Source organism: Lontra canadensis, unplaced genomic scaffold (genome assembly GCF_010015895.1).
Source record: "Lontra canadensis isolate GAN:19392208 unplaced genomic scaffold, GSC_riverotter_1.0 scaffold3, whole genome shotgun sequence".
NCBI classification, from domain to species: domain Eukaryota; kingdom Metazoa; phylum Chordata; class Mammalia; order Carnivora; family Mustelidae; genus Lontra; species Lontra canadensis.
Window position 1 is genome coordinate 56,106,570 of NW_022630997.1, and position 24,939 is coordinate 56,131,508.

Consider the following 24,939-nt stretch of genomic DNA (forward strand, 5'->3'; position numbering starts at 1 on the left):
GAATTAAGCTGTATGCTAGTGAAATAATTTGCTAATAGCATTTTGCAGAAAGAATTAATATTCAGACTTAAGTCTAGTGATAACAACCTGTTAAAAAAAAATCTGTAAAGGTGTCAGTGCTCAGATCATGTCCCATTTTCCTATTTATCTATTTCATTCAGAAGTACTTGTGGCAAGCTGCTAGATATATGACATTATAGCCTTAAAAAAAAAAAACTGCATCTCTGCAGCAGGTTTTGATGTTTATTTTTACAACTAAGAGGGAAGGATAGAAATTACAGTCTCAAATTCTTAGTTTCACCTACAAAAAAAAAAAAAAATCAAGGCCAGGGAACTAAAAGAAAAACACTAAGCCAACTCAGCAGGTTTTAATTTAAGAGTTATTAACTTACCCTGGAGCTAATAATACACTATATGTTTATAAAAAAATTAAAAATTTTTAAAAAAAGAGTTATTAACTTAAGGTTAATAATATTCTAGCAGTTGTTTGGTAATTTGAGTCATATATCCCATATCAAGAACCTGAAAGTAGGGGCGCCTGGGTGTCTCAGTGGGGTTAAAGCCTCTGCCTTTGGCTCAGGTCATGATCCTGGGGTCCTGGGATCGAGCCCCGCAGCGGGCTCTCTGCTCAGCAGGGAGCCTGCTTTCTCCTCTCTCTCTCTGCCTGTCTCTCTGCCTACTTGTGATCTTTGTCTGTCAAATAAATAAATAAAATCTTTAAAAAAAAAAAAAACCTGAAAGTAAAGAAAAACACATTTGGCTAGTTGAAATATATGTCAAATAAAACCCAAGATGCTAAGGCCTGTTTACTGAAGGAATGACTCAGTTATTACAGTGTTAGTAAGGCCAAATCCAAAGTCTCTCTGGGCAGTAGAATGAGAAAACATTCATTCATTCAGCAAACATTTATTGTATTCCTACTATATATGGGATTTGCATTTGTATTTTCCTCCTTCCCAAGAGGGGAAGAGGAAATAGAGATTTTATATTATGGTTTGTAATCTACTCTTGCTTCTGTCATCTCCAATTATTACAAGAAACAGTTTATTGTTTGTTTTTAATCACTACCAAATTGGCAAGTAGAAAATAATAATCCTACACTGAGATAAAGATGCTATGATAGTTAGCTAAGTTCACACACTATCTTTATACTCTCCTCAAGACTTTTGAGGTCTCTTTCAGTTACAGAAAGTAATGATACACTTGTGTATGTCAGGGATTTACTGTATTAGGTTCTAATTAGTTTTTTCTGATATTTGAAATATAAACCTTGTTACTGAAATTTTTACATAGCTGTAGCAAAAAGTTGGATAAGTTTCCTTTAGTTTCACTCAAGGCAGCTGGAGATGAGAGGAGAGAATACAAAGGGGATGGTTCTGTACTGCTTTCTTCCCCATCTTCTCATCCCATCCTGTTGTTATCTTTGAAAGCACAGAATCTTGGGTGGGTTCCAATTTCTTGATCAGAATATTCCCACAGTGCCCTTACTTTTCATTGTCAACAGTCCTGTGTCTGTGTCCAGACCTTTTGTTTTCTCTTACTGCACATGTCTGTTTGTGAGAGTCCTTTTTTAAAATGTGTCCTACTTTTTCTGCTGTGCCAGTGCTGGTTTCTTAGGCTATAGTTTTTTGTCATATTTGGGCTTGACTTCACCTGGTTCTACAAAATCATGACCTTGCCCCCATCTTCCTTTTACTAAGGGATAAAACTTACCTCTTTATTTCTTACCCTTTTTTTTTTTTTTTAAGATTTTATTTTATTATTTATTTGACAGACCGAGACCACAAGAAGACAGAAAGGCAGGCAGAGAGAAGGAGCGGGGAGCAGGCTCCCTGCTGAGCAGAGAGCCCAATGCAAGGCCCGATCCCAGAACCCTGAGATCATGACCTGAGCGGAAGGCAGAGGCTTTAACCCACTGAACCACCCAGGCGCCCCTATTTCTTATCCTTTCAAGGAAAAGATTTATGCCCCTTGAATCTGAGGGCTTAAAACTTTCACAAGCTCTATGAGGATTGTTCTCATTTTTAGTTCAACACAGCCTTCTTTGTTGTAATTTAATAACTGCTTGGTGTGGGTCAAGGTAAAGGAAAATAGGGCAAGTCTTTTTTCTCTGGTAGCCTTTTATTCATAAAAAATACATATCTTCTCTAACTTTGCTATTTTAGTAAAAAGCAGATAAAATCTTTTCTGTTTTTGAGAAAAAGTTTTTAGGAGAAATGCTTCACATATTCATAACTGAAAGTTATGATTTCAGTCAGAACTTTGGGAAGATGCTTTCATCAAGTAAAGAATTTCTTTCCTTTCTTCCCTCTGTACCTAGACTTTACTTTCAAGTTAAGCTATAATTAGTTCAGTTACAGTATTTAGTAACTAAAACTTTTATAATTTTTTACCTGAATCTCCATTTATAGTAGTTTTCTGTGGGAAGATGTATGCAGGATGCCAAAGTAGTTTACAGATGAACTTTTTGACGAATGCTTATATTCTAAAAAGCAAGATACTTATTTTTCTTTTGAGACTAGTAAGACTAGAATGTGTATTTGGCAGTGACCATAATGTAGATAGATTTACCTTCTTTTTAATGATTTTATTTATTTATTTGATAGAGACAGACACAGCGAGAGGGAACACAAGCAGGGGGAGTGGGAGAGGGAGAAGCAGGCTTCCTGCTGAGCTTGGAGCCCGGTGCGGGGCTCTATCCCAAAACCCTGAGATCATGACCTGAGCCAAAGGCAGACAGTTAACGACTGAGCCAACCAGTCGCCCCTAGATAGATTTACTTTCTTAAACTATGCTTCTGTTGTGTACTCTGTGGGAAGGATTTATTCCTACTATTAATTTTAAATGAAAATTTTTAGGAATTATTAAAATACTAAGAGATCTACTGAAGCACAGATGACATAAAATGTATTCAAAAGGGGAATGCATTCTGAACAAGCTTTTGAATAATCTCATTTTAATGTCCTTAGGAACCTTATATCTATTTCATCCTTTTGCTGATTGAATATTAATTTAATCACTTCCTGCAAGAGTTTCTCTGTGATATTTATACTTGTTATAAATTTGTTGGTCGGTTTTTTCTTCTTCTTTCAGTTGGAATAATAATAATTGTTGACTCTGGTTTTATTTTAACTTTTTTCTCAGTTTTAAGATTTTCTCATTTTGTTTTCCTGTGGAAGTTATTTGGGTAGTAATATGTTTTCCTATTACTAATTAAGGTTTTTCTTTAATAACAGATTTATACTTAAAACTGGAAGATGTGACCCATAAATTTAATAAGCCCTGTATAATGGATGTAAAGATAGGGCGAAAGAGTTATGATCCTTTTGCCTCATCTGAGAAGATTAAGCAACAGGTCAGCAAGTACCCATTAATGGAAGAGATTGGGTTCTTGGTGCTTGGCATGAGGGTAAGAGTGATTATTGGTAACATTTCTCTTTACATGTTCTTCCCTTGGAAAATATAAATGTTGTTATAATTCTTACATATCAGAAGATAATATATTTTGGATTTGGGTTATCCATATCTCCCCAGTGCGGGTGGAGATTTTAATCTCCTTTGTTCACTAATAGATGGTCAGTGTCTGGAGTTATTCTGACACATAGTATGTAATTAATAAATGAATGAATGGCTGAACCATAAGACTCTGATAATTTTGTTTTAAAGAAGCTTAAGTTTAGGTGCAAAATAATGTGATAAGTAAAAGTGATATTACTTGTGATTTTTCCATGAGAAAAGTGGTAAGTTTATATATTCATTTTTTCCTGTGTTTTTAAAATAGAAAAAGAAAATTAAAAATTAGGTTATTTCTTCAGACTGTATTTTAAAACAATTGTTTTATTTGCTCATGATTCTGTAGGTTAAAAGTTTGAGTTGGGCTCAGGTAGACAATTTGCTGATCTCAGTTAGGGTCCCTCATATAGCTGTGTTCATTTGATGACTCAGCTAGGGGTAGATGGTCTAAAATGACCTCACTGTCATGTCTGGGAGATCATACTGTTGGCTGGGCCTTTTCCCCTGTGATCTCTCGTGTTCCAGCAAGCTCGCTGGAGCTTCTTCGTATTCCAAGAAGGCAAGAGTGAGAGCTATAAGGTCTCTTGAAATTTACATTAGGAAGTCATTTGATGTGACATCTATAGGACAAAGAATATCACAGGGCCAGCCCATATTGATAAGGAAAAGAAATAGATTTCAATTCTGATAGTGGGAATGGAGAAGTCACAATATAAATGGTAGTGCACACAAGGATGGGAAGGATTGTTGAAGCCATCTTTGCAAACAGTATGCCACAGTTAAGAAGTAATGTGGAATAAAATTCTCTAAATAAATGGTATGCCTTCTAGATGTGCGGAGGCAAAATTTGGATATATGATAAATGATTGTTTACCTATACAAGTATAGTGGGTAGTTTTGAAACTCATCATGTAAGATGATATATGTATAGGTGTTCCTTTTGACTTTTAAACTATAATACAGAAGTATTATAGATGAATTGTTAATGTGATGGTAATAGCACAGTTGAATTTGGTATTCTGGTTATAAATAAAACCAAAAAAATGTACAGTTATTTCATTTTAGAATACTATAATTAAATATGGTTATATGGTAAAGAAAAAAAAAGGTAATGGACTAATATTAAAACAAACAAGAAATAAGCATGGAGCCTGATGCAGGGCTCGATCTCATGACCCTGAGATCATGACCTGAGCCAAAATCAAGAGTCAGACACTTACAGGGCTGAGCCACCCAGGTGCCCCTCTACTCAATATTAAACTTATTCCAGTCTGGCTTCTGTTTGATCATCCCTCCAGATTTGCTCCTCTCTAAGGTCGCTAAAGACCTTAACAATCTTCATTGTTAACTAGGTCCAAATGACATTTTTTCATTATTCACTTTACTTTACTTTGAAAAGCAACTTTCAGTGCTATCTAAGTTATCCTTGAAACTTTCCCTCTTAGTGTTCATGACACCCTCTCTTGGCTGTTTCCTAAGACCACTTTCCTAAGACCACTTGTCTTATTTGCCAGCTCATTTTTTTCTGTTTACTCTTTAAATGTTGATGTATTCTGCTCAGTTCCATTTTACTCCCTCTTTTTTCTTTCTGTTTCTTCCTGAGCAGTGTCTTTTGTTCTTAAATGGTTCATTTTTACTTACACTGGTTAAACCCAATGTGTATCTTCTACCTCTGGTTTATCTTTGCTCTCCTAATCTGACCTTTATTTGGATAATGTAAAGACATCTAGAATGACTATATTATAAACTGACACACATCCCTCTTGCAAACTAACAACTACAACAATAGTAACATCTTTATTATTCCCTATCCCAGTAAATGGCATCACCATACATACAGTTTTACAAAGCAGAAAACTTGTAGTACTATCACATCTCAGAACCAGTCATTAGTTCTATTGATCTTAATTCCCAATGTCTCTTGAGTCCCATTATCCCTTTCCAGACTCTAGTCTTAACTGATCTCTCAAGTTCAGTTTTGCTCTCTTCCAGTCTGTTCATCAAACCTTGCAAAAGACATATCTAATTAGGACATTACCCTATTTAAAAATTCTTCAGTGGGTTTCCATTACCCTTCGGGTACATATACAGGATAAATAAGACATTGTGTGAGTTAGCATTCTTGGGATATGTGGTTTCCCCAGACAAGTAATTCTTCTGTTTGTATTTTTTTAATAACTTTTTGAGATACAATTTACATATCCTTCAATTCACTTACTTAAATATATGATATGATTCATTGGTTTTAGTATATTTGTGGAATTGGGCAACCATCAACACATTCAACTTAAGAATATTTTCATCACCTCAAAAGAAATATACCAACTAGCAGTCACCCCTCTTTTTCTTCCAGTCTTTCAATTCCCCCTAGCCTTAGGCAACCGTAATCTACTTTCCATCCCTATACATTTGCTTCTTCTGGACATTTCATATGAATGGAATTGTACAATATAATAGGTGGTCTTTTGTGACTGGATTCTTTCACTTAATGTTTTTAAAAGTTCATCCATGTTGTGGCATAGATCAGTATTATATTTATTGCTAAATAATATTTCATTGTCCATATATGCCACATTTTCTTTATCCATTCATATAATTTTTTTAAAGATATTATTCATTTATTTGTCAGATAGAGAGAGCACACAAGCAGGGGGAGCAGCAGGCAGAGGGAGAAGCGCTCCCTGCTAAGCAAGGAACCCGATGCTGGACTCGATTCCAGGACCCTCGGGATCATGATGAAGGCAATGCTTACCTGACTGAGCAACCCAGGCATCCCATATCCACTCATTTATTGATAGACATTGGGTTATTTCCATGTTATGGCTATTACTAATGCTATTATGAACATGAGTGTACAACTTTTTTACATGTGCATATTTTTATTTCTTTTGGATAGATTTCTGAGTTTGAAATTGGTAGGTCCTGTGGTTAAATTTAACTTGTTAAGAAACTGCCAAAGTGTTTTTCCAAAGTTCCTGCACCATTTTACATACCTACCAGTGATTTTCTGAAGGTTCCAATTTTTTCACATCCTTGCCCAACACTCGTTACTGTCTTCTTTTTTTTTTTTTTTAACCATTGTCATCCTAATTAAACAGTATGTTTACTACTGTATAAAGGAAGTTATGAGAACAAAAATAACAGGAACACAAATTGATCCAGTATGATCCTCACCAAAATCCAAACTGGCATTTTTTTTCAGCAACTGATAATTACAACTTAATCCTAAAATTCAAGTGTAAATTTAAGGAGGACCCAGAATTAGTCAAAACAGTCTTCAAAAAAGGAAGAATAAAATTAGAGCTGTCACAATTTCTTCAAAGCTTCAAAGCTTACTCCAAGGCTACATTAATAGTGTGGTTCCAAAGAAAATATTTGCAAATCATATATTTGATATGGGGTTAGTATCTAAAATATATAAAGTACTCATACAATTTAATACAATGGGTGTGAAGTGGTATCTCAATATGGTTTTGATTTACATTTCCCTAGTGACTAATTATATTAAGCATCTTTTCATGTGTTTATTGACCATTTGAATATCTTTGGAGAAATGTCTATTCTGATCCTTTGGTTGTTTTCAAATTGGGATAGTTGTCTTTTTATTAATGAGTTTTATACAAATACCTGATGAGATATGATTTGCAAATATTTTCTCACCTTCACTTTCTTGACAGTTCCTTTGAAGCACAATTTAATAGATAAAAAATTCTAATTAAAAAAATGGGCAGAGGAACTACATAGAGATTTTTCCAAGGAAAACATCCAAATAGCCAACGGAACATCAAAAGGTTCTCAACATCACTAATCTCAGGGAAACACAAATCAAGATCACAACGACAATTACCTCACACCTGTTAAACATCAGAAAGACAAGAGATAACAAGAATTGCCCAGAATATGGAAAAAGGGGAATTAACACTCCTCTGGGAATTATACTCAGCATCTCAGCGTCAAGCCACTAGAACTTTGAATAGTTCGAATGCGAAGAATGTAAATTAGGTATAGCTACTATGGAAAACAGTATGGAGGTTTCTCAAAAAATTAGAAAATAGAACTACCACATGATCCAGCAATTCTACTTCTGGGCATATATTCAAGGAAATGAAAACAGAATTATCATAGAGATATGTGCAATTTATACTCTAATGTTTAAAAATTTCCCTCCAGGAAAGTCATGCCTTTAAACAAACAAACAAGAAAATCCTTTCTTATCACTGACTAGACTGAAATTTACCAAATATATCAAATATTCAAAAATATATTTAAATATTTTTCTGTTCAGCCAATAGTAGAAGAGGTTTTGCGGGCAGAATAACTTGCCAGTTTTCTATGCTGGTTTAGGATCTTTCTTTTTTTATATTTATTTGTTTAAATTTTATTTATTTATTTAAGAGAGTGGGTATGAGCAGGGGGGAGAGAATTTTTGTTTTAATTAATATATAATGTATTATTAACCCCAGGGGTACAGGTCTCTGAATCACCAGGTTTACACACTTCACAGCACTCACCATAGCACATACCCTCCCCAATGTCCATAACACCACCACCCTCTCCCTGCCCCCCACCCCCTGGCCACCCTCAATTTGTTTTGTGACATTAAGAGTCTCTTATGGTTTGTCTCCCTCCCAATCCCATCTTGTTTCATTTATTCTTTTCCTACCCCCACACCCCCTACGTTGTATCTCCACTTCCTCATATCAGGGAGATCATATGATAGTTGTCTTTCTCTGATTGACTTATTTCGCTCCACATAATACCTTCTAGTTCCATCCACGTCGTCACAAATGGCAAGATTTCATTTCTTTTGATGGCTGCATAATATTCCATTATATATATATATATATATATCTCCACATCTTCTTTATCCATTCATCTGTTGATGGACATCTAGGTTCTTTCCATAGTTTGGCTATTGTGGACATTGCTGCTATAAACATTCAAGTGCATGTGCCCCTTCGGATCACTACATTTGTGTCTTTAGGGTAAATACCCAGTAGTGCAATTGCTGGGTCCTAGGGTAGCTCTATTTTCAACATTTTGAGGAACCTCCATGCTGTTTTCCAGAGTGGTTGCACCAGCTTGCATTCCCAACAGTGTAGGAGGGTTCCCCTTTCAGAGAGAGAGAATCTTAAGCAGGCTCCACTCCCAGCACAAAGTCTGACACAGGGCTCAGTCTCACAACCCTGAGATCATGACCTGAACCAAAATCAAGAGTTGGACACTTAACCAACTGAGCCACCCAAGTGCCCCTAGGAATTACTTACTTTTAATGACTTTTAGTAATTATACTATATTTCATTGATCCCAAGATGATGTGATGATAAGACTGAAAAAAAATGAAATCTTGCCATTTGCAATGACATGGATGGAGCTAGGATGCAGTATGCTAAGTAAGTCAGAGAAAGACAAATACCATATGATCTCATTCATGTGAAATTTAAGAAAGAAGACAGATGAACATATGTGAAGGGGGAAACAAAACGAAGGAGAGAGGGAAACCATAAGAGATTCTTAATGGTAGTGAACAAACTGAGGGTTGATGGAGGGAGGTAGGTGGGGGGTGGGCTAGATGGGTGATGGGTATTAAAGAGGGCACTTGATGTGATAATCAGTGGATATTGTATATAAGTGATGAATCACTGAATTCTACTCCAGAAACCAATATTGCATTCTATGTTAACTAACTAAAATTTAATTTAAAAAAGAAAGCTTTAAAAAAAATTTAATTTTCAGGTGCTTGGCTGGCTCAGTTGGTGGTACACACAACTCTTATTTCAGGATTGTGAGTTCGAGCCCCATGTTGGTGTAGAGATAACTTAAAAAATGAAAAATAAACTTGAAAAAAAAAGACTGATTGATTTAATAACAAGATTTGTTGAGATATGTGTTACAAACAGGTAGAAACAAAGTAAAGCCTGTAAGAGCAAGGAAGTCAAGAAAGGAGCATTATAGAGTGACTTTAGAAAAGATGGTACAATTTTTCCATGCTCTCTGAAAGTAGAGTGCTCCTATGAAACTTTTTGTGATCTGACATGGCCTCAAGTGAAAACTCAGTTACCATTAATTTATATGGAAAAGTTTTGAGTTTCCCACACCCAAGAAATAACCCCTCAGGCTCTTCTGATACCTTAGGCTCCATCTTGCTAATGGATGCACAAAATTCATCAAGTAAAGCACAGATATTCACAGTTCAAAGGTATGGCATCCTGATGCTGGAATGCTGACTGCAGTTCCCTGTGAAGGAGTTTGGTGGTGCTGCTCTTGCTGCTGGGGTTCATGTTGCCTCTATAACAGTTACCTCCAAACAAAGGCTGAACACTATTTTCACTTTTTGCCTTTCTTTATAGAAATGAGAATCCTCTTTGGACCTCTTTTGGTTAGCAAAAACAGATACTGATGTAGTTCTTTTGTGAAAGTAAAGTGGTGTTACACAAACTTTTGAAAAGCAAGAGATATCTATCTTTTGAACTGGCAACAAGAAAAGTAAAAAAATTGAGAAGTAGTGTGTATTGTGAGACAGGAGTTTATGTAAGGTGACTGGAACATACTATATATAGGTAGGTGGGGCGTATATTATCTTAAAGTGTTAGATTTAAGAGAAGTAACCTGCTTTAGGACTTAGTGGGTTTTTTTTCAAATAGTCTCCTTATGGATTGACTATTATATACATTCTTGTTTAATTTTCCAGTTTTGTATTGATTCTGAAACCAAGACGTAATTACAGGGATTTATTATATTTATTAGCCAAAAGTAATTAAATTATAGTGTATAGAAATTTATCTGAAATTTCTTTAAATCATAGGATTCAAGATTTTAAATGATTTAATTTTCAGATGTTCCAGTGTATTTTTGGCAACAGCTTAAAGTTTTGACAAAGAAATACTTTTGAAGGGAAGTACCTTTTCTTAATCACTGATTCCTAGTTGATTGGGGAAATGATTCTTCTCTTTTGGTATTTATTGATCTTATCTAAAGATCAGACTCTTTTTTTTCTTTATAATATGATGATAGTAACCTTTTACATCTTGAATTGACTTAATAGGAAAGGTGTTTTGCTAAAGATATTTTGTTTGCTCCAAATTTAAGTTCACATAAAATGAGCAACTCATATGGTGAAATATGATCCAGGAAGGGCTAGAACTTGCTTTTGCTTGTTTTTTTTGTTTTTGTTTTTAAGTGGGCTCCATGCCCAACGTAGAGCTTAAACTCACCTGTTAGATTAAGGGTCAGTCATATGCTTCCACTGATGGAGCCAGCCAGACTCCCCAGCTTTTGCCTGTTTGCTTGTTATTCTGCCAGCTTTCCTTTCCATTAAACTTTTTTTTTTTCTACATGTTTAGATGTTTTCAAGATTGGTGTGTAACTTTTGATTTACAAGTATCTTTGCTGCTGACCAAGACTGGGCAGTCCGTAGAGATAGAGAGTAGAGACGGAAAAATTCTCTTTCCATTCCAGTGTTAACTGTAGAATAGAAATAGAGGAAAAGAGAAGATCAATAAAGGAGTTCCACTGAAACTATTTAACTTTGTGTGTGAAATGTAGATTCTGAAATACAATTTAGCTCAGATAATACACCCCTGAATAAGTAGAATAGTTTTTATTTTGAAAATCATGGGTTTTTTGTACATTTTCTAGTTTATGGTTCACATAACTATGTACTTGAAAATTTGAAAATTCTCATTTGTTGCATTGATCTATTCAGATTATTAATTTTCTCAATTTCATCCTTTTTTATTGCAATATAATTGACATATAACATTGTGTAATTTTAAGGTATACAAAATGTTGATTCGATACATTTATATATTGCAATATGATTACCACCTTAGCATTAGATTAGCTAACACCTCTATCATGTTGGAAATTCTTTTTTATTTAATTAATTTATTTACTTTTTTTTTTCAAGAATCCTCTTAAACCTGTTTATGTGTATAGAGAACATGAGTGGTTATTTTAAAACACATTTTGGATATACTTAACTGTTCTTATAAAAATAATATTTCCTGTAGCCAAATGTAATTTTTGATGTTTATAAAGTGCCTTCTTCCATTCATAGTAACACTTTGCTCAAGATAAATTATATATATATATAAAATATAATATATATATAATATATATATAATATATTATATATATTTTTTTTTAAGGATTTTATTTATTTACTTGACAGAGAGAGCAAGGGAGTATAGGCAGTCAGAGCAGCAGAGGGAGAGGGAGAAGCAGGCTCCCCACTGAGCAGGGAGCCTGATGGCGGGGCTCAATCCCAGGACCCTGGGATCATGACCTGAGTCAAAGGCAGTCACTTAACTAGCTGAGCCACCCAGGCACCCCAAATTATATTTCTTTAGTAGGCAGTATGTGTGTGTGTGTTTAAGAACATGATTGTAATTGAACTTTTTTCAGTTAGGTATAGCATTGGAAATAGATGGTAATTAACTGTAACAGACTAAAAGGTTTAAAATATCAATTCCCAAATCAATATATTCTTTTTTTTTTTTAAAGATTTTATTTATTTATTTGACAGACAGAGATCACAAGTAGGCAGAGAGAGGAAGGGAAGCAGGCTCCCCGCTGAGCAGAGAGCCTGATGCGGGGCTCCATCCCAGGAGCCTGGGATCATGACCTGAGCCGGAGGCAGAGGCTTTAACCCACTGAGCCACCCACGCACCCCCAAATCAATATATTCTTAATACTTCCTAAAAATATTGATTTAAGGGGTGCCTGGATAGCTCAGCTGGTTTAACATGTGACTCTTGGTTTCAGCTCAGGTGGGGCTTTGCACTCAGCGGGGAATCTGGTTGAGATTTTCTCCCTCTGCCCCTCCGCCCACTGTGCATGCTCTCTCTCTCAAAAATAAATAAATCTTTAAAATATATATATTTATTTAAAATTTGAGAAGGTACATTATTGTATGCTTCAAACTCCAAAAATTGTAGAAACACACAACAGTGAGAAGTCACCTTCCACACAGGATGTTATTATTTTCTCTCCAGTGTATCCTTCCAGAGATATTTTTAACATATACAAATACCGCATATATGTGTTCTTTTATCAAAAAACCTACTTTGAACACGGTTTTGTATATTACTTTTTTTTCCATTTAACATATCATAAAGATCTCTCCACAGTGGCACACTGTTATTACACCATGATTTAACCAGCTCCCTTTGATTGTTTCCAGTCTTTTGCTATTACAAATAATGTTACAAATGAATAAAAAAAGACCTACCTCATTTCACCAGTATGCAAGCAGATTTATGGGACAAGTTCCTAGAGGAGAATTGCTAGGGTTATATGCATTGTAATTTTGGTAGATATTGGCAGTCTCCTTGATAGGGAGCAGTAGTTTTGAACCAGGGGCAGTTTTGCTCCAGGGAAACATTTGGCAAAGTCCAGGACACTTGATTTTTCACGATTTGGGGGAGGGCTGTGTCCCCTTGTGTTTGAGATCTGATTTATGTGAACTGTTCAGATCCTTTTTTCATTTTTTCCCATAAGATTAATCATGTCCTTTGTTCATTATATAAATTTTAAATACTTTTTCTCTGTGTTTATTTGTCTTTTGATTTCTGCTTGGCAAAAACACTATGATCATTTTTTTTTTTTAAAGATTTTATTTAGTTATTTGACAGAGATCACAAGTAGGCAGAGAGGCAGACAGAGACGGCGGGGGGGGGGGGGGGAAGCAGGCTCCCTGCTGAGCAGCAAGCCCGATGTGGGGCTCGATCCCAGGACCCCGGGATCATGACCTGAGCTGAAGGCAGAGGCTTTAACCCACTGAGCCACCCAGGTGCCTGCTATGATCATTTTTTAAAACATACTGTGTATGAAGGAAATTTCTGAGTTCTGTTTAGAAATGCCTTCCCTAGTATCAGTTATTCTTCCATCTTTGTGGGGATACTTTTATCATTTCATTTTGTGCATTTTGATATTTGATATATTTGGACTTTATCCTTGTATAAGGTATAAATACAACTTACTTTTTTCCAGATCACTACCTAAAGACACTATCATTACTTATTAATAAATTATCCATCTTTTTCTACTGATTTAAATAAAATACTGTTCTCACAAACTTCTCATGTATTTGATTCCAAAGATATGTTTTAATGAAATCAGTGTCTTAGAGATATCTGAACTCCCATGTTTATTGCAGCATTATTAGTGATGGCTAAGATATGGAAACAGTACACATACAGATGAATGGATAAAGAAGATGTAGTTTGTATATATACACACACAATAGAATATTATTCAGCCACAAGAAAGAAGGAAATCCTACTGTGCAACAGTATGGATGAAACTGAAGGGCATTTCGCTGAGTGAAATAAACCAGACAAAGAAAGACAAATGATGTGTGGTACCACTTACACGTCAATCCCAAAAAAAGAAAGAAAGAAAGAAACCAATTTCATGGAAACAGATTAGAATGGTGGCTCCTAGGGGTTTGGTGGGGTGGGGGATGGAAATGAGGAGATGTATGTCATAGGGTACAGACTTCCAGTTACAGGATAAGTTCTGAGGACCTGATATACATCATGGTAACTCTAGTTAATAATACAGTACTGTGTACTTGAAATTGGCTGAGAGTAGCTCTTAAGCCTTCTCACCACACACGCACAAAAAATGAGTTAACTGTGAGGTAAAGCACATGTTAATTATCTTGATCTTAGTAATCATTAACAGTGTGTATGTGTAGCAAATAATCACATACACTATGTATGATTATATTTCTCATACGTTCCTCGATAAAGCTGGAAAATATAAATATATTTTAATATCTAGTAGGATGGCAAGGCTAGTCCCTCATTATTCTTATTTGGATTTTTCCTGCCTATTCTTGTTTTTTTTTAATATGAACTTCAGAATTTATATGGTTAAAAAAAAGTTGTTTTATTATAATCTCACTTTAGTTGTTGATTTAAGTAGTAGTAAGTTGATTTAGTTGTTGATTTAAGTAAATTAAATTGTTAATTTAAGTAGGATTAATACCTTTATGATGCTGAGTTTGCATTCTGAGAACAATGGGGGTGCATTTGTATGTTTTAAGAATGTTTTAAAGATATCTTTATATAGACTTACACTTATTTAGTTTATTTCTTTGTTGTTGCATTGGTAAATAGGGTCTTCCATTATATTTTCTAACTGGTTATTTGTAAATATGAAAGCTTATTTCTGGGTACCAATTTGTACTCAGTAACCATTTCAAGTTCTTATTGTTTGTATTAGCTTTTCAGTTGATTTTCCAATACACAACTATTATCTATAAAGAGTAATATTTTTATCTCCTTCTTTCCAAATTATTATACCCTTTCTCTTGTCTATATTTGCTAGAAATTCCAGAACGATACTAGATAGATGATAAAAAAAAATTGTGGTAGAATACTTTTTCTAAAAGCTTCATGTATTTTAAGACAGATGTTTCCTTATTTCCTTTTTAAACTCGAGGCTAACTTTTGGTGGACTGATGTTGATAATTCTTTCATATTGGAAATATTTATCAGTCCTTTTAAAGAGTTTTCATCAATAGAGGATATAAATTTTTTAGATGCCTTTTCAGCATCCATTGATATATGAATTTTTTTCTTCTTGAGTCTATTAGAATGAAATATGAGTAGATCTTCCCATCCTTAACTATCATTGCATTGTTGGGTAAACCCCACATGGTCAAGGAAGATTAGTTTTTAATATTCAGTGCTTTTTCTCACAGGTTTACCATGTTCATTCTGATAGCTATGAGACACAAAATCAGCACTATGGAAGAAGCTTAACAAAAGAAACTCTAAAAGATGGTATGGATTGAAAAACTTATTTCAATACTTTTATTACTGCACAGTTATCAAAATAATTCTAAAATAATTTTGGTCTCAGTTCTTTGGTGTAATTATGGTGTAATGATTTGATCCATAATAAATAAATGTAAACCCTTAAATTTACACAGTTGGATTATTCATAATCCCTAGTTTGTAATACACCAAAACTATGAATCCTTGAGTGCCTTCTTTTATTTTAGTTCATTTCTTATTATACATTAAAAAATAATGAACATCTGTGAATCAGCCATATAGTTCAAGTCCTGAAACTAGAGGTTGTTTTTCAAATCCTAGTGTGTAAATCATAGTGTATTAAAACTGCTTTTTACATAAGAGACTTTAAGATGTATATTGTTGTATGTAATGTTATTGAAATCTCCCATGTCTAATTTAGCTGTATATTATAAGCTTCTAGAACCACATAGTAAAAATAAATGGCATTAGAAGTAGTTTAAAGCCTGTTAACATAAATGCCTCTAAAATAGTTACAGCCGAGCTATTACAAAAGCAACGAGACCCTAATAGATTCCTGGAAATAATATTCTATTAAAAACTTTATTCTTAGCTTTGCCTAAGATGGGAAAGAGCTTATGTGTAGTGTAGTTTGAAAAAAATTTTTAATTTTATATATAGAAGACAAACATACACAGTGTGATCTTAACAGTATTTGCCTTGGTTTATTTAACCAATAGCGGGATAATACTCAGATTGGCTCTTTGTTAAAATATTTTGCAGGCTAATGTGAGTATACATTTTTAGCAATTTCTATCCATAGTGGGGGAACAAACTATTTAAAAGCAGAAATCAAGTTATATATACCCATAAATTCTCAAATATGATAAAATAGGCATAAACAACGTGAAAAGAGGCTTAATAATCTGATAGTTTAAAACACATAAAAGTTTCAGTTTTGAATAATATATTCAACCTGGAGTAGCTTTGATCCCAAAGTGAGCTTAACTTTTGTGAAGACTGATTTAATTAATGTTATTAAGAACAGAAAGAATTTATTATAGTTATGATTTGGTATTTTGGTAATGGGCCATTGTTGCCATTACAAGTAGTTGTGATTTGACTCTAGGTTTTAGATTAGCTCTTGAATGTGATTCTAACAAACAAGTAATCTTATTAAAAATAAATCCCTCACACTAGCAAATGAAGCAAATCTTGGAATCACATTCCTTAAGAGAATATATATAGAGAGAGAACTAAACTACCAGTCTTTGTGTAATAATTTTTTTAATCTAAATAGTATGTTTCACTTTACCTAAGTGTCATTTTCTAATAAGAGAATCGTCACTAAAAATTATGTTGAGGTTCAGGTTTCTATGTCTGACTAGAATTTTACCTGTTCAGCTAATTGCAAGGGGTGATAGGAAGGAATTGAAGAATTGTATTTAAGATGAGTTTATTTCCCATGTGATAGCTAGTTCATAATTTCATTATAATCCTAATATTTTCCTGTTTACAGGAGTCTCCAGGTTTTTTCATAATGGATTCTGCTTAAGAAAAGATGCTGTTGCTGCCAGTATTCAGAAGATTGAGAATATTCTGCAGTGGTTTGAAAATCAGAAGCAGCTTAATTTTTATGCAAGTTCATTACTGTTTGTTTATGAAGGTTCATCTCGGCCAACTACTACAAAATCAAATGACAGAACTTTGGTAGAAAAACTTTTGTCCAAAGGGCAACTGTCAGACACAGATGTACTAGAGTACAATAATAACTTTCATGTGTTAAATTCCACAGAGAATGGAAAAATAGATGCTTCAGTGGGCAAAAGCCTCTCCAAGATGTATGCTCGTCACAGAAAAATGTGTTCAAAAAGGCATCACAGTCAGACTTCATTGAAAGTTGAAAATATAGAGCAAGACAATGGGTGGAAAAGCATGTCACAGGAACATTTAAATGGAAATGTACTTTCCCAACTGGAAAAAGTTTTCTATCATCTTCCCACTGGTTGCCAAGAAATTTCAGGAGCAGAAGTGCGAATGATAGATTTTGCTCATGTGTTCCCTAGCAACTCAATAGATGAGGGATATGTTTATGGGCTGAAGCATTTAATTACTGTACTGCAAAGTATTTTAGACAATTGAATCCTTTGCTGCAGTCTTTGTAAGGGATGGGGCAATCATAAGAGCAGCAGTCAATATCTCTGTACTTGTAAAGCTATGTAAAAAATTTATATTGTGAGTCTACATTTTGTCTTTATACTTTTGGTAGGAGGGTTATCTTTTTTATAATCTTACTCAGGAAAACTAATTATTTGCTCATTAGAAAACTATGAAGAATAAAGAAACAGGAATCTTAAGCAGGGAATGTGGTGTGGTACATGGCTTAAACATCTGGCTGAACCAAGATGCAAACCATTATTCAGTCATTAAGAGTTTATTTAGCTTTCTGTAGCCAATTTGTCATGAAATCTCTATCCACTGAACCTTGACAATGAGCCATATAACTCATTAAATTAATGGAACACTTTTAAAAATCTAGAAAGCACAGGTTGATGTCCTTGGTATTACTATGTATGAAGTCATTAAAACTGGAGAAAATTCTACTTCAGAACAATTAAGTACTGTTTAGGTTTTATGTTAAAAGTTCAGACCAGCATATCAAAAGGTGCTTCTTAGTAAAGCGATTTAGAATTATTGCATTCCAAAAGCAGATTTTCTCTTTAATTTCCATTAAAATGGACATTTCAATATATACTTCATGAGAAAGATAAACAACAAGAACAACAAAAATCTTGAAATTAAGGTCACTATTCTCGTCAGGGTTAGGAGAAGAAATAAGTTATTTGCAAGGAACAAAATGGTTTTCTTTTAAAATCTTTCATTGATGTGAAAATTGGAATATATATTTACTACATTTGAAAAGTGCTATAAACCATATACTTTTTGCTCTAAATGCAGCTTCAAAAGGTAGATGATTGAAGCTTTGTCTTATTTCTCCTTTAAATAGCTTGAGAATTTTCTCATTTAAAATTCATGTATTTATATGTCCCCATTTAATTCAATAGTAGTATAAAGATATGTTGCCAAAAAAGTGCTTCTCAGAATTTTAGTAAGCAGTGAAGGACACCATCAAGTATTGTGTTATCAAAATTTACTATGTAAATTAGTGCATCTCCAAGAGTTTGGTGCATATCTAAATTCATGCTTCTATGTCACTCTTATTCAAACAGTTTTATACCCTATTCCAGAGAGAAATTACGATTTAATTTTGTGATAGGTGGGGGGGAATGCTATTTTTCCTGGAAAAATGAGGTTTTTAAGTATTATCTGCATTTCACATTTACCACCTTTTAAAAAAACAGTTATTGAAAAAGGATTTACAAATATGTTAGCTGTTTATGAAAGCATTAATTGTACTTTGACTTACTAATAACACATCTAAGTAGTTAACAGTTTTGACATATTCCTGAAAAATGTTTTAGATTTGTGGGCTGTTGGACTTTTCCCTCTTTCCCCCCTAGAATTACAAATTGAAGTTTTAAATCTAAGCAGATTTTTTTGGTGTGGAGGAAAGTATCACAATTTTATCTTTATCTCTAAGCGTACTTTGCAAATATCTGAGCGCAGACAGAAGTACCAAATGCTCTATGATTCTGTGTTTGGTAAATGTTTTAAACCTGAATTACTTTAAAATTCATATACATTTTGTTAGAGCAAAAAAAATTTTTTTTAGAGTCAGTATAAGTATTTTTCGTAGACTTCATATTTTTCTTACTGCCTAAATGGGTATTGGCTATAGCTTTTGGGGGGAGATAAATTTCAAGTGCTCATAAATAGTCAAAAATTTTTTAATTTTACCTTTTTTCTCCTACAGTATAGACTTCTGTTGTTGTTCTTATTTGGACAGTAGTTCAGTAAGTCTTAATAAGCTCAGATAATTAATAATTTTGAGTCTTTTAACGAGTTTTTTTGTAAGGGATGGTATCGGTCTATGTATAGTAAATTTAATAAATCTAAGTATTACCAGACTTTTGCACATTTTAGCTCAATAAAGTGAATCAGCTTTCTAGATTTTCTTTATCCATATTTGGAAATACAGTTTTGGAAAAATCAGTGTCTTACCTTTTTGATACAGTAGATAATCCTGGTTTTGTTTTAATAAAACAAAAAGCGCTTTTATTATTTGTTTTTCAGGGAAGGGATTAACATTTAATTCTGTTTGTTTACATTTTTATCACTATTATCCAATGCCCATTTTATGTTACTTTATAAGTAATCTTACATATCACAGAGGAAGTATCTGTTTATATAATCTACATGTGGATATTTTACTGTCTAGCCCAGTTTAACATTATGTTTAGCCATTTAACATTATGCTGAAATTTACCACTGTGGGGAAGAATGATCACTATTCACCAACCATATTTAAACATGTACATGTTTAAGAAATAAGCATAATAAGGATATAGTTTGGGTTAATAGGATTATCATAGGTTTTTTTCCCCCCTAGGAAACATAAATAATGATTTTAGTGTATTTCTGATGGAATGCACTCATGAAAAGGACTTTAAGAGATTGTGGATAGTATAATAATACATTTCTCTAATAAAAATTTAAATTGTATAATAGTTTTATAATAAAGTATTTACACTAATATTTTAATATGGATAGAAGTTGCATAGATTCAAATAAATTAAAAATTGATAAATGCTAAATATTTTATCTAAATAGTTTTTCAAGAAACAGTTGTGAAAATGTGTATATTAAGTGGCTCTAACATGGAGCTTTGTGGTATTTTCAACTCAGTATTCATTATTCTTTGTTTTATATGTCTAGAAAGATCATACTTAGTATTCCTCTTTACACTACAATTTGCTATTATGGGGCTTTAGATTGTGTTAAACTGAATAAGAACTTTTTTCTGATTTTCAGTATAATTTACTATTTTATGATTTTCTAAGGCAGTGTTCTTCATATTATCTCTATATCTATATATTGATAATATAACTTAAGAAAAAGTGATTAATTTTCAGAGATATTTCAGTTGTAATTTTCATATTTCATGCAACTGAAAACTTTTGTTTCTAGGATTTGGAATATTGTAGAAAATACAGGATGAAAGAAAATGGTATGAAATAATTTTATTTGAGGAATTACTGTTTTTAAAACACTGTCATCATTTTAGTACTCTCTTAACAGACATTTGATACTTTAAAATTTGATTTGCTCTTAAAATTGTTTACAATGCTTTGTAATAATCTTTCTTATTCAGTGCCTTTAACCTTGATTTGATATGATTGTAGCCTCAGTTATCATTCCACTACATCCTGCAATATTTTTATAGCCTAGACAGCAATTTGTTTTTAAAAAAAAAAAAAAAAAGTCAATTTGATCATGTAAAGAGGTAGCAATTGTCTATCAATGCTTTGGGAAGACAAGTAGAGTTGCCTATAGGCCAGGCTTCTTAATTCATTCACAAATATCGGATGTCTACCATGTGCCCAGCATTTTTGGCCCTGAATATGCAGTTCAGACAAAGCCCTAACCATTGTCTGCATTCTGTCTGGATGGGGTGGGTCTGGGGACTTAATTAAAAGAGAGATACAGAAAAATATGCATTATCAATACTGAAGCTAACTAGCATTTGAGTTTGTGTGAAGATAAGGTAATGATTATTGAGCTGAGATGAAGCAACTGACAATATGTTGGGTGAAAAATAATACTTGCAGCATTATAACCTCTATTTGACTCTTGAGTTCAGGTAGTAATTATAGATAGGATAAAAAGGCCTTAATTTTTCACTTTTTTTGCTGGTAAAGGTACGTTTACTTTTAGGCTGTCCATTTAGAGTAGTGTTTTAACAGAACATTGCTGTGAAAAACATTCCATTACATATTCACAAGCCAATTACTGCACATTTTTAAAATTGTATTTTACAATTTCATACAAGTACTTTAGACCTCAGTATCATCTTCAAACCACTGGTATTTTAAATTTGGCAATGAATATGAAATTTTTGACTTACAGAGTGATTGTATTGTTACTTAAAATGCTTGTTAATATTTTAGGAAGGTTGGAGTCTCCATTTTTTGATGTTTAAATTGTTACTTATGTTGATAGTGTCTAATAAGAGGAAATAGCATTTGTGCGATTAAATTAGAATATACTTTTAAAAGTTTTAATTGTTAAACTTTGTCATCATGGGATTATATTTTGGCCTGGTGTTCACTTACAATCTGTTAGTAAGTTTAATTATGAAGTGAAATAGTTTCAAATAGTAATGCACCTGCGTATAAATGAAATTGGTGTGCACAAAGACACTTTACTATAGGGAGTTGTACTGGAAGATTTATGAAAGCATGTGAAATTGCACCTAAAATTGTATTAGTGACTATGCTAAATTTATTTTACTTGATGAATGAATGTATTTAGTGTAGTCAAAGTTACTTTGGTTTAAATGTCTACACAATGTCCTTTTTTTAATGTGTTTGTAATTTGTAGTGTTGATGGGGGGTATTTGGACTTGGACTGCAGGGGTTATTGTCAATGTGTGATTTGTGTTTTTATTTTATAGAATCATCTAATGTGATACACCGATTTTTATAAGTGATATTTAGATAATTCTAATAACTGTATATTTGACAGCCTATTAAAATGTTTTGCAATTGGAGCTTTTCTTCATTAATTGTATTATGCTAACAAACTCATGGTAATTTAAAAATAACATACTCATTCAACAAATATTTGAGTGCATGTTATGTACCAGAAACTACAGAAATCATGAAGGATTCAAGGATGATTAAGACAAGCTAGTAACAGAAAAAAAAAAAAAATGCATTGCAAATGAAAAAAATGTCAACTTTTTTGCCTGAATATTTTTCTATGAGATGTACTAAAATCTTTGGAATCAACCTTGTAGGAGAAGTGGAAAACAGGAGAACAAACTGACTTGGCTGTGAAGATACATATTGCAATTGTAAAACTTCAGAAGTGGGTAAGATAGTTTTGCCTGTATTTGAAGTTTTGTGAATCAGCTACTTAATAAGTGACCTAATTATTTTCATTCATTAATTAAAAAGAGAGGGTATATCAAATGCCTGTCCTATATTAGGCACCATATTTGGCTTTGGAGATTTTGAAAAGTTGCCTAAGAGATTCAGTACATGTTCTCAAGATATGTACTATCTGGTAGAAAGAAAAAATAATATAAATATGGGGTAAAATATTATTGGGGTATGACTGATACTTAACCAATATCCAGCAGGGCTGTGAAAGAGAGGAGTCAGTTCTGATAAAATGCAAGAGGAAGGGATTCATAGTCTCATTGCAATTGTGAGTCAAGGCTCCAGAAAGCTAGAGGGTATTCCTCTTTTTTGCCTGCTACTATGAACCATGGGAAGGAGCAATACTATGTGAAGTAGTTTCTAAGACTGGCTGCCTAACTGCTGAGAATAACGATCCCATAGCTGTAGTCCCCTAGTTACAGCTAACTGTAAGAACTAAGTAAAAGTTGAAATGAAGTAAGTGAAAATGATCACCTGAGAATTTCATTGAAAATGCAGATTCTGATTCAGCAGGCCTGGATGGGGTCTGTGATGCTCCTGGCCCATGGACCACTCCTTAGTAGCAAGATTTTCAAAAGGTTCTTTTGGTGTAGAATGTGCAGTAGAACTTGGATCACTTTTATCCAAGCAACCAGAGCTATTTGAAAGCCAGGGAGAGTGCTGAGAAAGAATGTGAGAAAATAACAGCCAGTAATGGCTCACCTTAATACTGTCCATTCTTAAATGGAAGAAAAGTTCATCTGCTATGTCAGGCCATTAAACTTTCCTCCTCCAGGTCTTAGGGCTCCTGTAATAATAGACTAATCTTTTTCTATTTGCAGCTGTTAGCTTTTCACATGTGTGAACGATGCCTACTTTGCCAACTGAAGAAAATAGTGTGCATATGCTTGTTAATTACATTGTACTTGGTTTAGGGAGAAATGATGTGCTACAATTGGTTTGGATACTCAGATGTTTTGAGTCTATATGTTTCTAAGAGAAGTTAGGAAGGTTTTGGTTTTTTTTTTTAAGGTTTTTTTTTTTTTTTTTCCGATCACAAGTGCCCTATTTTTTTTTCAATCTCTTTTCAGTGTTCCAGAATTCATTGTTTATGCACCACACCCTATTTTTAAAGAATGTGGCATGCAGGCAGAGAATTTTAGACTGTGAAGCCCAATGTGGGGTCCATTTCACAATCCTGAGATCATGACCTGAGCCCATATCTAGAGTCAGATGCTCAACAGACTGCACCACCCAAGCATAAAGGAAGGTCGTTAAAATTGTTATTTATTAAACTAATATAATTTGACAAAGTGCTTTGGGATGGGCACAAAAAAGATGGTGAATGTGGGAGCATCATGTGGACACTTGTTATCTATGGAAGAATGAACAGTATCACTTCAAACATTTTAAAGATTGTAAGTTTAAGGTAAATAGGCTGAATTTATAGCTTATAGGGCTTTGATCCAGTTCAAAGAGTATCTTTATTTTTGTGAGTTTGTAAAAAAACCATAACTTTTAGTTCTCATCAGTTTTAACTTCCATTTTCCACTCCCTATTATGGTCGACTCTAACCCATCCAGGTTATGCTAGAGGCAGAGAGACCAATCTCAGTAATGGGCTAGCCTGACCACTCTGTCAGCATGATTGCTGCATAACACCCTAAAATGTAGGTGGCTTAACAATTGTCCTTTATTATTTGTATGGATTTGCAAGTCAGTTCGGTGATTCTGCTGATCTTGGCTAGATTTACTCATGTTTCTACAGTCAGCTGTCAGGTCAGCTGAGTTGGGGGCTGGGAGGGGGTGGGTTGTGAGCTAGTCTAGGATGGCTGGGATGACATGTCTTAACCTTCTTTCATTAGGCTAGCCCCAGCATTTTCTTTTGGTAGTTGTGGGAGTCCAAGAGAAGACGCTGAAACATGCAAACAGGTTTCAAGTTTGTTTGTGTCAAGTTTGCTATTATTGCCAAATCCAGTTAGTGTGGGCAGCTATGGAAGGGCATGATGCAATCAACCACATGCTCCAAACTCAGACCAACTCATATAGGACACCAAAATATTGCCCTGGCTTATCATGGTCTATGTTTTCATCAGGCAGCAAAGTCAGATCAAGTGGACAATGTGGGCATTCCATAAGAATGATCCCTTGATCAGAACAGAGGCAGCAGGATAAACTGTGTGTTCAAATTTAAAATCTCGTTTGTTTTTCCTTTTTTTAAAGATTTCACCCAGGTTCCCACACTTTACCTCCCCTAGGTAGAACCCTCTGGGTAGTCTCACAATGTTGCCATCCTCAGTTTGTAATAATATGTTATTTGAGGAATGGTTTGGTACTTTTTTTTTTGTACTTTTTTTCTTTTTTTTTCCCCCGAAGTTTTTACTTAAATTCAAGTTAATTAACATACAGTGTAATACTAGTTTCGAGTGGAGAATTTAGTGATTCATCACTTACATACAACACCAGGTACTCATTGCAAGAGCTCTCCTTAATCCCCATCACCTGTTTAACACATCTTCCCATCAGTCTCACCTCCTCCAGTAACTATTGATTTGTTCTCTATAATTAGGAGAGTGTTTTTTGGTTTGCCTCTCCCCGCCGCCCCTGCCATATTCA

General features: G+C 33.9%; 1 protein-coding gene across 3 annotated transcripts in view; it reads left to right on the forward strand.

Moving 5' to 3' along the window:
• Positions 1 to 18,046, forward strand: part of IPMK (inositol polyphosphate multikinase) — a 43,407-nt gene extending 25,361 nt beyond the window's left edge. For all 3 annotated transcript variants that reach the window (XM_032842787.1, XM_032842796.1, XM_032842806.1), the window contains exons 4-6: positions 3,237 to 3,409; positions 15,227 to 15,308; positions 16,801 to 18,046. In XM_032842787.1, the coding sequence (XP_032698678.1) occupies positions 3,237 to 3,409; positions 15,227 to 15,308; positions 16,801 to 17,423 (878 nt within the window). In that variant the 3' untranslated portion in view covers positions 17,424 to 18,046. The remainder of the gene's footprint in view (positions 1 to 3,236; positions 3,410 to 15,226; positions 15,309 to 16,800) is intronic.
• Positions 18,047 to 24,939: the final 6,893 nt, after the last annotated feature.